Source organism: Doryrhamphus excisus, chromosome 21, assembly GCF_030265055.1.
Source record: "Doryrhamphus excisus isolate RoL2022-K1 chromosome 21, RoL_Dexc_1.0, whole genome shotgun sequence".
Lineage (NCBI taxonomy): Eukaryota > Metazoa > Chordata > Actinopteri > Syngnathiformes > Syngnathidae > Doryrhamphus > Doryrhamphus excisus.
In genome coordinates this window covers 3,123,489-3,142,791 of record NC_080486.1, presented here as the reverse complement: position 1 = coordinate 3,142,791, position 19,303 = coordinate 3,123,489, and the positions used below count along the sequence as shown (strand labels likewise).

Sequence of the window (19,303 nt, the reverse complement as noted above, 5' to 3'; positions counted from 1 at the left end):
GGTCGGCAACCTTTACTATAAAAAGAGCCATTGCCTATTAAAGAAAAAACAGCCTAGCGCTGCTAAACCTATGTTTAAAACGACTAAAAGCTAACGGGCAATCACGCTAAACAGCGAGAACGTCAGCGGGTGGTGAGCGCCGATGCTAATAGCTGTTTAGCCCAGATGTCAACACAGCTAAATGCTGTTGCTTTGTTATCTACATTTTCTAACTTTGACGTCCGTCTGAGTTGAATTCTATGATATGATCGTGGTTAGCTAGTGGTTAGCACAGGTGTCGGCAACCTTTATTATGAAAAGAGCCATTTGCCCATTAGCGCCACTAAACCCAGGTTTAAAACAACAACAACAAATAGAAATGCATATGTAACGGATGCCAACTTGTTGAGTTAGCATGGTTAGCATCTTGGTTTCTTTTAGCTAGCTAGCTAACAGCTGTGATGAGCTCACATTCTGAGCCAATTTCCACAAAGTAGGATTCCTTATTTATAAAAGCAATATTTTTTATATTTTTTTTAATTTTTTCATATTTCATATTTTCATAGAAAACCTGTTTACGACCTTCTAAATAAGCTTTTTTTAAACATCATTAGAGCCGTCTAGTCACCTTTAAATTTGTATTACCAAATAGAGTCAACATCTGTGAAAATAAGAGACTCACACTTAGTGTTGGAAGATTCCCTTGTTTTTTTTAACTTCCTGTTTTGTACAGTACTTCCTGTGGAGGCTAGTGACTCATCAGTTTAATTACTGCCACCTAGTGACTGCAGTAGAATACATACCAGTCTTCTGAATGCCTTACATTTGTATTTTAGTTCATTGAGACATTTTTAAGCCACACTCAAAAATGATTGTGTTGATTTTTTATTTTTTGGTTTAAAAAAAAAATGTTAAGCCGGTCGCAAACACCTTGAACTGTTTTATGAATGACAACATTAAAAATAACACGCTTTCTTCTTAAAATGGCTTATTCTTAACCTCTGCTTCAACTTTAAAATGACCGATCCAGACACTCGAGCTCAACGAAACTTCAAACATTAGCACCAAAAGGCGTCGAAAAGGAAGGATCATTCATAGAACCTTTGACGACTTGTCTAGGTGATAAAAAAAAAAAAAAACGAGACCTCCATTTTATTTTAAGATCCTTCCAGCTCAAAGAAGACTACTGCGATGAGTGGACTTGAACTCTGAAAGACCCGAGTGTTCTTCCCAAGCAATGGCAGACTGTACAAGGTTGAATTGAGTTCAAATGAAATATTAAACCCAAACGTCATAGGAAGGAGATTCTTACTGGTTAAAAACAGACTAGGAATATTCCGATATGATGGACCTGAATGTCGACTCACCTGAGCGGTTGTTTGGCGACGTCCTGATGGGGGAGACGGAAGGGGTTCGCGAGGACGAGTAAGGTCTCTGTCGGTCTCTCTCTATTGTTGATGCAGAGCCCACAAAGTGATACTGGGAGTAGCCGTCCTGAATTAAAAGCACATGTGAGGTTAGCATTCATGATGTAACATTGAAGTAATATTATATAAAGTAATATTGCAATAATAATAATAGCAGGAATATAGGACAGTAATATAGGACATCCGCCATCAAATAGTGTGCAAATATTGGTTAAAAAAACTATGTGTTTCATCACAATTTAAAGGAAACCCCAGTCATTCATCCATCCATCTATTCATCCATCAATCCACCCACCCATCCATCCATCCACCCACTCATCCATCCATCCATTCATCCATCAATCTATTATCCATCCATCTATCCATCCATCAATCTATCCATCCATTCATGCGTCAATCCATCCACCCAACCACCCACCCATCCATCCATCCACCCACTCATCCAGCCACCCAAGCCATCCATCCATCCATTCATTCATCCACCCATCCATCCTTCCATCCAGCCACCCATCCATCCATCCATCCATCCACTCACCCATCCATCCAGCCACCCAAGACATCCACCCATCCATTCATTCATCCACCCATTCAATCATCCACCCAACCACCCACCCATCCATCCATCCACCCATCCATCCAGCCACCCAAGCCATCCACCCATCTATTCATTCATCCACCCATCCATCCACCCATCCTTCCATCCATCCATCCACCCATCCATTCATCCACCCATCCATCCATCCATCCAGCCACCCAAGCCATCCATCCATTCATCCACCCATCCATCCATCCACCCATCCATCCATCCACCCATCCACCCATCCATCCATTCATCCACCCATCCATCCATCCAGCCACCCAAGCCATCCATTCATTCATCCACCCATCCATCCATCCATCCATCCATCCATCCATCCTTTCATTCATTCATCCACCCGTCCATCCATCCATCCTTCCATCCACCCACTCATCCATCCATCCAGCCACCCAAGCCATCCACCCATCCATCCATCCATCCATCATCCATCCATCCATTCATCCATCCATCCATCCATCCATCCATCCATCCATCCATCCACCCACCCATCCATCAATCCATCCATCCATCACGGTTTTGTTTATGACCACTTCCACACTGAATGGGAGGATAACTTATTTTCATGCAGTGTGATATCATGTCTCAATAATGGAACATTGGCAATACCTCTGGCTGCATGGCGGATGAGTGGTTAGTGTGCAGGCCACACAGCTTAGAGACCCGAGTTTGATTCTCGTAGGTATGAATGTGAGTGTGAATGGTTGTTTGTCTATATGTGCTCTGTGATTGGCTGGCCACCAGTCCAGGGTGTACCCCGCCTCTTGCATGAAGAGAGCTGGGATAGGCTCCAGCACTCCCCCCACACGACCCAAAAATACCAATACCTAGTGATCGGAATACTACATTAACCTGGTCTTTCAATATTTTGGGGGCGCCAGTGAGGTGCAGCAGCTTGAGAAGCATAAAGAAAAACATCTTTTTCAAACCTGCTTTAAAAGGAAATGAATAATTAGTTTTATCGTCTTTGAGGGGACGCTCCCTCGCCACACGTTTTGAAAACCCACAGCGTTATGATGACGCACGATTACCGTGAAGGAGCCAACGGCAGATAAGAAAGCAGCCACACAACACGAGTCAATTTGTTTCAGGAATGACAGCTTCATTCCAACAATTGTCCTTTTCATTTATCCGTGCCTTTTGCTTCCAAACAGTCCTTGTAAGAATGCCAGCATTTGACATAATACACATCCATCACTTCTTTCATTATCAAAATATCCTCAACGCCTACAACACAACTGGCCACCACGAATGAAGACATTTGAATTAAGTATATTACTTCAGTGGCAGGGACATTTTAACACAACAAGTTGGCCTGCATAATTACTGCACAGCCTTTTTTTTGTGTGTGTGTGTGTGTGTGTTGGTTTAGCGCTGATTGGAGCCCTTTTTTTTTTTTTCCATCAAATGGATTATGACAGTCCGCAACAATCACAGAGCCGGAACCCAATTCAATTTAGCATGAAGATAATTGGCTACCTCTGAATGCAAAACACAAGTAGATGATAAAAAAATATAAAAGGGAGCCATTAGTGCGTTGCCGTTTGGTGGAGGGAGGGTTTTTTTTGGGGGGGTGGGAGTGATTTAAGCGGAGTAGCCGGAGTTAGATTGAAAAGATGAGACAGAAAAGGAAGAGAATGAGAGGGCAAATGACAGGAAGTAATGAGAATGTGGAAAGGGGAGGGGTCGGCGGCACGGTAACGAGGGAGGAGATACAAAACGATGGCGACTGATTTAGGCTTTGACTTATTTAATTTAATTTTTAAAACATATTTTTGAAACAAAATGGCATTATATGTATTTTTTGAGAATAAAAACACTTTTTAGTTTTACTTTATTTGCCTTTTATTTAACCTAACCTATCATTTTGCCATCATGTTTAGGTAATCCCTGTGATTGGGGGGGGCAGACTATATATTTTACACGTAACAGTCCACCTGGTATTATTGTATCTGTAAAATTGTCATGCAATCTGCTATTATTATTTATTATTTTATATTTATATTTAAATATTTAAAAAATAATAAAATATTATAATAATTACAATAAAATTAAAATAATAGTTATTATATTATTATTTAAAATATGCAAATATAACAATAATATTATATATAATTAATATAATAATTAGCATTAATATAATAATTATAATAATCATAATAGTTCTAATAATAATTATAATAATCTAATAATAATAATAATTATTATTATTATGTGCTTGTGTCCTTTTTTTCAGGATCACTTTGTAAACAACAGACCATGTCAAAAAACGAAATTGATAAAACCATCAAAAGGTTGGCTCAGTTTAAATGAAATACTTTTGGGCCGGAAAGATTGGGCGGGCCGTATTCAAACACTTGGCGGGCCGGATGTGGCCCCCGGGCCGTAGTTTGCCCACCCCTGACCTAACCTGACCCTCGTGAGGATAAGAGGTAGAAAATGAATGAATGAATAAATGAATGTTTAGGTAATATTACACAATATAGACATGATTTCTAAAACCACAGCATCAGTAAAAATGATTTAACACAATTGTAGGTTAAATAAAATCCAAATAAAGTAAAGTAACAAAAATTTTCAATTTTTTTTTTTGAAAAGTACATATAATGACATTGTTTTTCATTTATTTTTCAGTTGCTGCCATGAATTGGACTAGTGAGCATGGCGCTTTTATTGTGGAAACGTTTATCCAAACAAACGAATCTGAAACTGCAACACAACCTGCATTATTTTATGAATAAGAGAATAGAATAGAAAATTAATGAACAAATAAATTAATGCTTAGGTAATATTACACAATATATACATGACTTCTAAACCACAGTGTCAGGCAAAACGATGGCGAAAGAAGTAGGCTACGTGCTAGCTTGACTCCTCTTCCTCGCTACGCCAATGAAGACGAATAGAATAGACCGAAAAGGTAGATCCATTCCAGCCTCATTTCCTGTGCCTCCATTTATCCATCGGGATACGCTTCCTCCATGCCAGGACGTCTCATTATAGAAGCCATGTGACCTCGTGATGGTACACGCCGCTTACGCCGCCGCAATTTGGACACTGTCAAAGTGTCATGTTGCTCAAATGAAGACAGTCGGCGAATATTGAATAATGAATGTATTTGGTTGCTGAGCGATGGTGGCAATCTGCTGCCCGGGGATGCGGATCGTTCACGGGGTCATCGAACGGGCCGCAGGAGGGCGGGGGGGGGGGGGGGGGGTCACGAAAGGCACATATTAGCAACATAGCTAAAGTGATTTAATTCACAAGATTGATTATTGAGCGGAATATGTACGGGATGCGTTCACTGACTGGTTTACAAAGTGAGAAGCAGAAGACTACCATGTATCCCGCTGGGCAATCGATATTTTACCTGAGGGTTGCACGGTGGTTGAGTGGTTAGCACACAGACGTCACAGCTGGAAGACCCAAGTTCAATCCCACATTCCAAAAACATGCATCCATCCATCCAAGCCATCCATTCATTCATCCACCCATCCACATATTGCAGTTTTGTTTATGACCACTTCCACACTGAATGTGAGGATAACCCCTTTTCATGCAGTGTGATAGTATTCTTATATCATGTCTCAATAATGGAATATTGGCAATACCTCAGGCTGCATCGGGGATAAGTGGTTAGTGTGCAGGCCACACAGCTAAGAGACACGAGTTCGATTCTCGTAGGTATGAATGTGAGTGTGAATGCTTGTTTGTTTATATGTGCCCTGTGATTGGCTGGTGACCAGTCCAGGGTGTACCCCGCCTCTCACCCGAAGACAGCTGGGATAGGCTCCAGCATCCCCGCGACCCTTGTGAGGAATGAATGAATGAATTTAGAGGATGGAAAACGATCGGTTCTTAACATTATTAGAGCCCTCTAGACATGAAATAACACCCCTATATTCACCTTTACACTCATATTAGCCAAATGTAGTGGTCATAATAAGAGAAAATAATTTATAATATAGGCTCATTTTGGGTGCACAGCAACCGAGTGGTTAGCGAGCAGACCTCACAGCTAGGAGACCCGGGTTCAATTCCACTCTCGGCCATCTCTGTGTGGAGTTTGCATGTTCTCCCCGTCCGTGCATGCGTGGGTTTTTTCCGGGTACTCCGGTTTCTTCCCACATTCCGAAAACATGCTAGGTTTTTTTGTTTTACTTTATTTGCCTTTTATTTAACCTAACCTACAAATAATGGCTAATAATCTCTCCTTTGGTGATAATCCACAACTGTGACACATTTTGGCACACTGAATGTGTGTCACATTGCTGCGATAATGTATACAAGAGATCATTAACACTCTTGCGCGCACCTTTGCACGCGGTGACCTGTCATATCACACCAACACACCCCCATACGCTCAATTACACAAGCTTTGACCATATTGTAAATATGCACACAGAGCATCTCCCTGACCCTGAACTCCATCTGTCAAATGTACTTTTGTGTATATTTTGGAGTATATTTCTGTGCATGCGTGTGGCGGCAAGATAGAGAGAGCATGTCTGATTTAGCGCCTGAGCATTTTTTATCGAGAAAGCGAAGCGAGCTGGAAAATGCGGTGTGAAATTCTGCGTTTAGTTTAGTTTAGTACGCGTGTGGGATCGTTGTAATCGTTGAAAATGTTGTAACCTTGTTTTTTTGCTGACTGAACAATCCGGGACAGTTGTTGGATACATGGATGGTTGACCTCCGAGGAGGCGCGGCAAAAACACGGAATGAGGACACATCCAGTCAGAGAATCCAAACAAAATTGGGTTAAAAAAAAAAAAAAAAAAAGGATGGTTTGAAAGCACTCTGGAGACTTGAATACATGATTCATCTTAAAAAGGCACGCGGCGGTGTTGCTGGAAACACATTTTGGCATTGGTTTATTAATGAGTCCTGCACCACTGATCTTTCAAGTCATCTCAGACGCTATTTTCACGCTGTAAGTGTTTATTTACGGGCCCTCAAACAACTGACATCCACTGCTCCCCGCGGCACCGCTATTTGGAAGTAATTAACTGTTCTTAGTCCTGCTGCCGCTTGACAAACATACACAAAACATACACTTACGTCCTCCGGGGGCGGGGTGGTTGGGTGGGATGGGGATGCTTTGCAAAGCAAACACCCGTGATGAGAAGAGAAACTTCAACATTGACTCATTAACGACCCTAAACTTTTCTATTCCCCCCCCCCCCCCAAAAAAAAAAACACACCTCGAATTCTACACTAAGCTTCTCTTCTGCAATTGAACAGCACCGTTTTCCAGTGGCTCTCCATTTCTCGTCTAAATTGTATGCTAATCCATGTCTGGATTGGATGCTAACGGGATTGTTGGCTGCACCAAACATCCATGGACTAATATGTGCATGCAAAAGGATGAATGCGGTGCTTCTGGACTCGGATGATAAAGCCCCCCCGAGAGTTGATTTTGGAACAGAAAGTCTGCGTTTGTGGTTACCAAGTAGCATGAGTACAATGTCGAACGTGAACAGTCAGGTGCTACTTAAATATTCTCCGAAAAGTAGTATCAGCGACGACAAAATACACTTAATAGCAGAAAAAACCAATTTCTAAGCATAAAAATGGCTTAGAAGTCATTATATGTAGTATTTTTCACTGGTTACTAGGTGTCAGTTATATTACACTTAGACAACAGCCAGGTAGCCAATAGCTAGGAAGCAGAAGTACTAGACAGAAACTCTCCAAATATCTTATTTTCCATTGTTATGTCTAGTATCTTACATAATTTGAGTGCAAAAGTGACTATAGGGGTGTTATTGCATGTCTAGAAGGCTCTAATTAATTGTAAACAAGTTTGGTCTTCTCCAATTACGGTAATACAGTGGAAACATCATTAATGATGGTCATGGTCGAGACAATATTCTGCCGCTACTGTGAGCCGTAAGTAGCGCTCACAAAATTGCATAATAACAGGTTCTCCTGGCTGGCTCGCCACAAGCCTGTTTTGCCAATAAGTCGCTATAAACAAGGGATTGGTGTCTTTATCATTAATGATGGTCATGGTCGAACTAATATTCTGCCGCTACTGTGAGCCGTAAGTAGCGCTCACAAAATTGCATAATAACAGGTTCTCCTGGCTGGCTCGCCAAAAGCCTGAAAAAGCATAATAGGTCCCCTTTAAGGCAGTTTCTATGCCCCCTGTGAGTGGTCACAAAGGGTTGTTGTGGTGGTGGTGGCTATAACTGGTGAATACAAAATTGCATAATGACAAGTTCACCTGGCTGGCTCGCCAAAAGCCTGAAAAAGCACAATAGGTCCCCTTTAAGGCAGTTTTTATGCCCCTTGGGAGTGGTCACAAAGGGTTGTTTTGGTGGTGGTGGCCATAACTGGTGAATACAAAATTGTATAATAACAAGTTCACCTGGCTGGCTCGCCACAGGCCTGTCTTGCCAATAAGCTGTTATAAACAAGGGATTGGTGTCTTTATCATTAATGATGGTCATGGTCGAGACAATATTCTGCCGTTACTGTGAGCCGTAAGTAGCGCTCACAAAATTGCATAATGACAGGTTCACCTGGCTGGCTCGCCACAAGCCTGTCTTGCCAATAAGCCGTTATAAACATATAGATGATTTGCAGTCGCTATGTCGTGATAAACACGGAATGCGCTAGTCAACATTATGGAACTTTTTCCACACGTCTCAGTTAAGAGTCTACAACTTTTTAGCACGCTGACTGGCAAGCAACCTTGGAAGCAGATAATCACATAACATTCATCACCGACAAATAAATGGGAAACGACTCTCATTAGCTCTAATCAGGATGCAAGGATGTTATGTGTATTTTTCATTTGCCACAGTTGGAGAAAATCTGCTTTAACCGGCATGTGTGGTGATTCAGTCACACTCAGTCATCCTCTGTGTGTGTGATGGGCAAATAAGATCCTGTTTTAACAGGAAACAATTTTCCTGGTAGCCGACAATATTAGTGCCATTCAGTCTCAACAGGCATAAAGAAGTCAGCTTTGTGTGCGTGTTGAAAAGAGTCCAAATATAATGGGCTGCAAATACAAATAACACAACGCTATTATTTTACTCTCTCTCACTCATGCTGGTGTCAAACAAAGAAGACACTCATCTTTAGTGTGGCCCTGGTTATACCTAACTTGGGTGGAAACTCAAGTCATCCTGGTCATGGCCGGTAAAAGGTTGAATGGAGGCAAGTATAAGGACATTCGTTTAAAGGGGAGCTGTTATGCTAATTTTTCGGGTCTTTGTATTAATTAAGTTGTGGACTACTATAGAGCAGTTACACATGATAACCAGCACAGAAAGCTTTCTAGAGCTTCCAGAATCTGCACCCATTCCAGCCGATTTTGTGCTTCCCGTGGAAACGGTTTGTTTTAATTTAATTTAAGTGCTTTTAAGCATATCAAACTTTTTCAGGGCTCACTTAAAAATGTTAAAATCCCATTATCTGAAACTTTAACTAGTGGGTGTGTCCCTTGGGAGTGGTTACAAAGGGTTTTTGTGGTGGCCGGAACTGGTGAAGACAAAATTGCATAATGACAAGTTCACCTGGCTGGCTCGCCACAAGCCTGTCTTGTCAATAAGTCATAATAAACAAGGGATTGGTGCCTTTATCATTAATGATGGTTATGGTCAAGCCAATGAGACGACGGTTCACCTGGCTGGCTCGCCACAAGCCCGTCTGTCAATAAGCCTATAGTTATAAACAAGGAATTGGTGCCTTCATCATTAATGATGGTCATGGTTGAGCCAATGAGACGAAGGTTCACCTGGCTGGCTCGCCACAAGCCTGTCTTGTCAATAAGCCGTTATAAACAAGGCATTGGTGCCGTTATCATTAATGATGGTCATGGTTGAGCCAATGAGACGAAGGTTCACCTGGCTGGCTCGCCACAAGCCCGTCTTGTCAATAAACCGTTATAAACAAGGGATTGGTGCCTTCATCATTAATGATAGTCATGGTCGAGCCAATGAGACGACGGTTCACCTGGCTGGCTCGCCACAAGCCTGTTTGTCAATAAGCCGTTATAAACAAGGGATTGGTGCCTTTATTATTAATGATGGTCATGGTCCAGCCAATGAGACGATGGTTCACCTGGCTGGCTCGCCACAAGCCTGTGGCCTCGATTCAACCTGATACAAACTCACTCTCTTTTTTCTTATCGGCTGACAGACACCCAGCTGGAACAATCAGATTAAATCACGACCCTCTTGCATAATAATAGGTGTTTCACCTGACTGGCTCGACACCAGCCTGCCTAGCCTCCAGCCAGTTGCCTTGTTTCACCCTTAAACGGACACAGACACACGCTGGCATTTTTACACTCACTCTCTTTTCTTATCGGCCGAATAGACAGCCAGCAGGAACAATCAGATTAAATCACGACCCTCTTCCATAATAATAGATTGTTCACCACCTGGCTTGCCACCACCTGTTGCCTCGATTCAACCTTATACGGACACGCAGCCACAGCAGGAATAATCACAATAAATCACTATTGAATATAAAACATACCCCAAGTATAGCACTCTGGTGGTACAATCTTACCTTCTTGTAGAGGGAGCGCAGGTCTCTGTACTGCCACATGCTGCTGAGAACCTGAGAGGCCGCCTTCACCACCTTGGCCGAGTGTCTGTGAGAGGCGATAGCGAAGGCGTTACATCTCCGGCTCACCATTCCTTCTGTTAACAAATGTTACTCTGACTTCCTGGGTAAGATATGCCGAGGTCAATGTGTTTTTATGCATTGAAGATGAGCTTCCATCGGAGTTAAGAAGTCCCCACTTTTCCCTCCCTGTGACTAAAATGGTGCTTCAGCCTCAGAAAAAGGAAAAAAAAAAAACGGTTATTGTGGTCAAGCAGTTCCGGACTCAACCATGATAAGGGAATTTCTGCAAAGTTGGATTCCTTATTTATACATTTTCCATTGTTTTAAACGTTATTAGATCTCTTTAGACATGAAATAACACCCCTACAGTCACCTAGCTAGTAGACATAATAAAATAAACATAATAATAATGCTTATTATATGGCAATATATGTTAATTCATTCATTTTGGACCGCTTTTTCCTCACGAGGGTCGTGGGGGTGCTGGAGCCTATCCCAGCTGTCTTCGGGCAAGAGGCGGGGTACACCCTGGACTGGTGGCCAGCCAATCACAGGGCACATTAGACAAACAACCATTCACACTCACATTCATACCTATGGACAATTTGGAGTCGCTAATTAACCTAGCATGTTTTTGGAATGTGGAAGGAAACCGGAGTACCCGGAGAAAACCCACGCATGCACGCGGAGAACATGCAAACTCCACACAGAGATGGCCGAGGGTGAGGAAAGACAAAATAAGAAGCCAAAAAGTTACCACTTCCACACAAAATAGGAGAACTCATTCATTCATTTTCTACCACTTTTCCTCACAAGGGTTGCAGGAGTGCTGGAGCCTATCCCAGCTGTCTTCGGGGGAGAGTCGGGGTACACCCTGGACTGGTCGCCAGCCAATCACAGGGCACATATAGACAAACAACCATTCACACTCACATTCATACCTATGGACAATTTGGAGTCGCTAATTAACCTAGCATGTTTTTGGAATGTGGGAGGAAACCAGGGTACCCGGAGAAAACCCACGCATGCACGGGGAGAACATACACACTCCACACAGAGATGGCCGAGGGTGGAATTTAACCCTGGTCTCCTGTGAGGTCTGCGCGCTAACCACTCGACCGCCGTGCCGCATACATTTTTCTTTGTTTTAAAAATTATTAGAGCTCTTTAGACATTAAATAACACCCCTACAGTCGCCTAGCTAGTAGACATAAGAAAAATAAACAATGCTTACTTTGCCTGATTGGAGGCAAGCGACAAGTAAAACAGACATACATGCATATGGCAATATATAGAAACCGGCAAAATGATCAAGTTAATTTTTATTTATTGTGATTAATTAATTAATTACATTTTAATCTTGCAAGATCTTGTGACACATCACTCGGAGGCATCCTAAATTGTTCTTTTTACTGCAAGTGCAAGATATATGTATATAACGATACAATGTGTTTTGTCTGGAATTGAACCTGCTTACCGAGTCTGTCAACAATATATTTATTGCGAGAGGTGTTAAAATAGGATAAGGAGCATTCCTCTTTGGTGCAGCTATCTTGAGAAGGAACCATTAGCAGCTGACGACACTCGCTCAAGAGACATTTGCACTTTCCTCCAGCCGGCACCTCATCCTTCTCTGTAATGACGCCTTACAGCAAAGTTCCATGAATAGACTCTCTCTCTCTCGCTCGCTCGCTCGCTTTCATTCTCCTTAACAATAACTCAATGTCTGACCTCTGGTTGATGTCACCTTTGGCAACACCCTGGCTTCCTGGTTGCCATAGCAGCATGAAAGAACCATTTCTGACATATCTCCCTTCTTGATGCCGTTTATGGATGAATGGTTAAAGGGAATCACGATAGTTTATGAATGATAATGTGTGGGTGGTATTTCCTCTTCGTTTAATCAAAGGGTACCTCACATAAACACATATATTCATAAATAAACACATATATTTTAACACTGTTTAAATATACTGGCGGTAAAATAGCATCTCTGTGTGGAGTTTGTATGTTTTCTTCGCTTCCACATTCCAAAAACATGCATATCGGCAACTATAAGCAGTCCATGGTGGACCAAGCTCTAGCCCAAAATCAGCTGGGATAGGCTCCAGCATAGCCACACGACACGGTTCAAGCAAGGGCAGTGGCGAAAGCTGATTGGTCCAGGACTCCAGTCTCTTACACAATTTTGAGTGTATAGAAGGCCGGGCAGGGAAAGGAAGGGTGCTTTTTATTGCAGCTGTGCTGTAATAAGACACGCTTACTTGTAGGTATACAGGGACTGCAAGCAAGGGCAGTGGCGAAGGCTGATTGGTCCAGGACTCCTGTCTCTTACACAATTTTGAGTGTATAAAAGGCCGGGCAGGGAAAGGAAGGGTGCTTTTTATTGCAGCTGCGCTGTAATAAGACACGCTTACTTGTAGGTATACAGGGACTGCAAGCAAGGGCAGTGGCAAAGGCTGATTGGTCCAGTACTCCAGTCTCTTACACAATTTTGAGTGTATAAAAGGCCGGGCAGGGAAAGGAAGGGTGCTTTTTTTTGCAGCTGCGCTGTAATAAGACACGCTTACTTGTAGGTATACAGGGACTGCAAGCAAGGGCAGTGGCGAAGGCTGATTGGTCCAGGACTCCAGCCTCGAGTGTATAAAAGGCCGGGCAGGGAAAGGAAGGGTACTTTTTAGCAGCTGTGCTGTAATAAGACCCGCTTACTTGTAGGCATGCAGGGACTGCAGAGAAGCCCGGACGTCTCTATTAGGTATTGTTGTCAGGAATGAAACACCATGAAAGAAGCGGTTCAAGCAAGGGCAGTGGCGAAAGCTGATTGGTCCAGGACTCCAGTCTCTTACACAATTTTGAGTGTATAAAAGGCCGGGCAGGGAAAGGAAAGGTGCTTTTTTTTTGCAGCTGCGCTATAATAAGACACGCTTATTTGTAGGTATACAGGAACTGCAAGCAAGGGCAGTGGCGAAGGCTGATTGGTCCAGGACTCCAGCCTCGAGTGTATAAAAGGCCGGGCAGGGAAAGGAAGGGTACTTTTTAGCAGACGCGCTGTAATAAGACCCGCTTACTTGTAGGCATACAGGGACTGCAGATAATCCCAGATGTCTGTATTAGGTATTTTTGTCAGGAATGAAACACCATGAAAGAAGCGGTTCAAGCAAGGGCAGTGGCGGAAGCTGATTGGTCCAGGACTCCAGTCTCTTACACAATTTTGAGTGTATAAAAGGCCGGACAGGGAAACGAAATGTGCTTTTTTTTTTGCAGCTGCGCTGTAATAAGACGCTTACTTGTAGGTATACAGGGACTGCAAGCAAGGGCAGTGGCGAAGGCTGATTGGTCCAGGACTCCAGCCTCGAGTGTATAAAAGGCCGGGCAGGGAAAGGAAAGGTGCTTTTTGCAGCTGCGCTGTAATAAGACCCGCTTACTTGTAGTCATACAGGGACTGCAGATAATCCCGGACGTCTGTATTAGGTATTGTTGTCAGGAATGAAACACCATGAAAGAAGCGGTTCAAGCAAGGGCAGTGGCGAAAGCTGATTGGTCCAGGACTCCAGTCTCTTACACAATTTTGAGTGTATAAAAGGCCGGGCAGGGAAAGGATGGGTGCTTTTTTTTTGCAGCTGCGCTGTAATAAGACACGCTTACTTGTAGGTATACAGGGACTGCAAGCAAGGGTAGTGGCGAAGGCTGATTGGTCCAGGACTCCAGCCTCGAGTGTATAAAAGGCCGGGCAGGGAAAGGAAGGGTACTTTTTAGCAGCTGTGCTGTAATAAGACCCGCTTACTTGTAGTCATACAGGGACTGCAGATAAGCCTGGACGCCTGTATTAGGTATTGTTGTCAGACATAAACAATCTGGTTCTTATTCTATAATCTGGTTCTTTAAGATTCCCTTATTATCTGTTCGAAACCCACTTCGAGTCCTCAGGGGGAGGATTTCTATAACTTTTCTCCAACTTTACAACAACAATTTCTACAAACGGCATATAAAAATGGATGGATGCTGGTAAAAATATGCCGTATGTTTCTGGCATTGCTGAAGAGTTGCCTGAGCAGAAAACAAAATGTATCAAATCACTTGTGTGACGCCCCCCCCCCACCCAGCCCCCAGCCACCAAATGGCTAATCAAGTGTAATCACGCCGCCTTTTATCCTCTCGAACCAGACAATATGCTCCCATCGGTCTCAAGGGTTTCCAAAACCACCAAAGTGACCTTGATACTGACACGCATTAGTATTGATGGGGACTGTTTAAAGCCATTTTCAGGACTCACTTGTCTCCTTTACTGCGGGCGATGCCGATCAGTTTCTCGATGCCGCCGGCGTCGCGGAGGGCTTTGGCGTTCTCCATGTTTTTGGTGATGACTTCATGTAGCGCGCAGCAGATGGCGGTGACCGTGTCGTCAGACATGGCCTTGCTGGGGGAGCCTGTAGTAGCAGAGGTGGCACTGCTGGTGGCGTTGTTGTTGCTGCTGCTGCTGCTACCCGGTAAACGATGGATCAGGTCTCTCATGGCGTATTTACCTGCAATCATGAAGATGTATTTTTAGTTATGTATTTTTTTATTTTTAAACTGAAACAAACTCAGAAGTCACCATGCCATATTATTATTATTATTATTATTATTATTATTATTAATATCCATGCTAATATCCATATTAATATTATTGTTATGAATATTAATAATAATATTTCTAATAATATATTGGCACCATGTCATATTATTATTATCATCATTATTTATTATTAATAATAATATTTAGAAATATATTAGAATATTTAAAATTGAATCTAAAAAGTGTATGTAAATAATTAATAAATTACTGTTGTTATTATTATTGATAATAATAATAATAATAATAATGTATGAATTATTTACCATTATTATTTATTAATAATATTAAAAATATAATGTATTCTTTATTTTATTAATATTATTAATAAATAATTATAGTCACATTAAAAAAATATGTAAATAATTAATAAATTACTGTTGTTATAATATTAATAATATAATAATGTATTCTTTATTTTATTATTAATATCTGCTAATATCTGCTAAATTACTGTTGTTATAATATTAACAGTATAATACTGTATTCTTTATTTTATTATTAATATTATAACAATAATTATTGTTATAAATATTAATATTATAATAACATATTCTTTATTTTATTATTAATATTATAACAGTAATTAATTAATTATTTACATAAAAAATATGAAATGTGATTAATAAGTTGAATCTAAATATTATAAATTTTATTTTTTTACCATATTTTCCAGACTATAACCTGCATTTACTGGTTTTTATGATACATTTTTTTGGAGTGTCATGGCGGCGCTCCAAACGACATTAAATTCCCAAGACAAGACGACAAAAGCTTGGGGCAATGTTTACACCAAGAAGGAGACAAACGAAAGCTATAAAAGCCGAAATAAGTCAATATGTAAAAGCATATAGATACAATAAAAACTATTATTTTTTCATAAACATTAAAATGAAGACACTTTTAATATGCGATAAGACAAATGGACGCATCCTGGCATTGAAACTTCACATATGAATTCCAACGGTCATTTTGCATTAGAGGCTCGTCTGTGGAGTCATTTCCTCTTTTTGTTGCTGCTGTTTGATTCCCCCCTCGTCCTTCCTCTGCTGCGTTTGAGGCCCTCAATCTGTGCCTTGTGATAAATATTAATACGGCAACATCTATCGACTGCTCCATCTTATCAATAACATCGTCGCTTTCTCTATACTGTGGATCACACAGAATGCATTTAACACACCAGAAAACTTTTACCACCCCCCCCCCCCCCAAAAAAAAACACACTTTATGATTTGCAATATTTCAAGTGAGACTTAAATCAGAAAGTGCTGTGAAGGAAATTTGGCAAGTTAACAGATCCTTTGAGTATCTCGGTAATAAAGCAAAACGTCTTGCACAGCGAGCGAGTGCTTGGATAACTCCATAAAGCTTTGGCTTTGGAGGGCACGCTGTAAATCCTCTCACACAGCCGCATTAATGCCCGTGCTTAGAATGCAATAAAAGGGTCGTCTTGTGATATTTCAGTGAAAAGGCCGACGTATTAAAAAAAAAAAAAATTGACATTCAAAGGATGAGCTGTTGGAGTAATTAAAGAGTTGCAGAAGATGCTGTCAGATTGTGTGCAGCAAATGTGAGTAATAACACTGATTTGGTGAGAAGACATGTTGACCATATAATGTGAGTTCACACACTCTGCAAAAAAAAAAAACATCGAATAAAAAAAAAAATGTAATACGATACTCAGTCTCGAACGACTGACCCTTTAGTCGGGATTAGGAAAGTTATTCCGCAGATTTGAAGGCGCATCATATCTTCTTGTTGCAACTAAGCAACCAGAAAGTTTTTAACAAGAGTGTAAAAATAGTGCAAAAAAATGAATTACTGCTACATCATAATAGAGTGCACTACTTGGCTATAACCAGTGGAGGCGCTGTTGATTTAGTCTCAACTATACCAAGCCACGTATACATGGACCCAATATATAATGGGAATCACAGGGGTGGAATCTTCTTGGTTTTTCTTCTTCTGTTGTTTATTAATACAGTACAGTAATCCCTCACTCCTATATATGTTTTTATGTGGTTAATTATTATTATGAAATATGAGCCATCTTTGCAGATATACAGTATTTGGGTGACTTTTGTTTACTGTTTACTATAGTCCAGTGATTCCCACACAGTGAGTCCAGTGTGGGCCGTGGCTCCCTGGTGGGCCGTGGTAGTACTGCAGGTGGGCCATGATGAGAAGTCATTAAAAATATGCAAATATTATTTTTAAAAATATTTTTGTTGCAGGATTAAAAACAAATACTTATAGGCTTAAGTAATAACCTATTGAGTGTTATTGACCTGTCACAATATTTTTGGAACCTACAGTTTATGATTGGAATGTAGCTCTCTAATAATAATAATAATAATAATAATAATAATAATAATAATAGTAATAATAATAATAAGTTAAGTGCACTGGGAACGCAGCATTTCAACTTTCGGAACCCCTGCTATAGTCAATGATAATGTGTGATGCAGCATAAAAGCTATAGCTTTCAATATACGACTTCAGTGTCAAGTCAAGTATTCCACTCCATTCCACACCTTAAGAGGTCCCCTCTTACACAAAATGGACTTTTTACTGATGTTCTAACAGCAAGATGTGTCCCTAGAGAACTGTTTATGAGCAGAAAAATCCATCATCTGAGAAGAGGCGCTCCGACGCTGACCCACAAGTTCGCTTTGGATAAAAAAAAACATAAAAAAAAGGAAAGGCTTCGCCGCACGTCTTAAAATAAAGTCACCTGGAAAAAAAACATTAAAAAAAGGAAAGGCTTTGCCGCACGTCTTAAAATAACGTCACCTGGGAAAAAAACAAAAACATAAAAAAAAGGAAAGGCTTCGCCGCACGTCTTAAAATAAAGTCACCTTGGGGAAAAAAAAATAATAAAAAAAAAGGACAGGCTTCGCTGCACGTTTTAAAATAAAGTCACCTGAAAAAAAAAAAACATTAAAAAAAGGAAAGGCTTCGCCGCACGTCTTAAAACAAAAGTCACTTGGGAAAAAAAAAACAATAAAAAAAGGAAAGGCTTCGCCGCACGTCTTAAAGTAAAGTCACCTGGAAAAAAAAACATTAAAAAAGGAAAGGCTTCGCTGCATGTCTTAAAATAAAGTTAAAAAACATTTAAAAAAAGGAAAGGCTTCGCTGCACGTCTTAAAATAAAGTCACCTGAAAAAAAAAAACATTAAATAAAGGAAAGGCTTCGCTGCACATCTTAAAATAAAGTACAAAAAAACATAAAAAAAGGAAAGGCTTCGCTGCACGTCTTAAAATAAAGTAAAAAAAAACATTTAAAAAAGGAAAGGCTTCGCCGCACGTCTTAAAATAAAGTCACCTGTAAAAAAAAAACAAAAAAAAAACATAAAAAAAAGGAAAGGCTTTGCCGCACGTCTTAAAATAAAGTCACCTGGAAAAAAAAGAAAAAAAAAACATTAAAAAAAGGAAAGGCTTCGCCGCACGTCTTAAAATAAAGCCACCTGGAAAAAAAAACATAAAAAAATAGGAAAGGCTTCGCCGCACGTCTTAAAATAAAGTCACCTGAAAAAAAAACATAAAAAAAAGGACAGGCTTCACCGCACGTCTTAAAATAAAGTCACTGAATAAAGTACTTCAATGAGTCACAAAGGATTCAATGCGTTTCTGACACAAACGCACTTCCAGCCCACAAGTGCCGGGGCACTTTGAATCACCGTTTGCCTCCAAACTATCCTCCAATGGGAGGAAGGGGGGGGGGGGGGGGGACTCAGGGCTGAAAGCAGGAAGTTGTGCTGTAAGTGTTCCATCCTCAAGTGGACACTTAAAATCCGCTCTGCCGGCATTGAAATCTCCCCGCAAAGCACTCCAATTCTAGAGAGCCTTAAAACTAATTATAAAAGCAAATAACTCCAAAGATATTTCTCCAAAGTGCCACTTGAAAAAGCCTCTGCTTTTTTTTTTTATGATGGGAGTTTGATAGAAATCCGGTGAAACGTTTCAAGTCAATTGATGCGATAGAATTTGGACATGGACACCAATATCCAAGGTAAACATCGGATTTGACATTATGAGAGATGCATTGTGATATTACTGCTTTTTCATTGGCTCCTTCACAAAATTCTCACTGAAGGGCGC

General features: G+C 40.9%; 1 protein-coding gene across 5 annotated transcripts in view; it reads right to left on the bottom strand.

Annotated features, from left to right (window-relative positions):
- Positions 1-19,303, bottom strand: part of ctnnd2a (catenin (cadherin-associated protein), delta 2a) — a 224,416-nt gene that overhangs the window by 9,646 nt on the left and 195,467 nt on the right. For all 5 annotated transcript variants that reach the window (XM_058060561.1, XM_058060564.1, XM_058060563.1 and 2 more), the window contains exons 20-22: positions 14,864-15,113; positions 10,531-10,615; positions 1,347-1,473 (exon numbers count right to left, since the gene is read on the bottom strand). In XM_058060561.1, the coding sequence (XP_057916544.1) occupies positions 1,347-1,473; positions 10,531-10,615; positions 14,864-15,113 (462 nt within the window). The remainder of the gene's footprint in view (positions 1-1,346; positions 1,474-10,530; positions 10,616-14,863; positions 15,114-19,303) is intronic.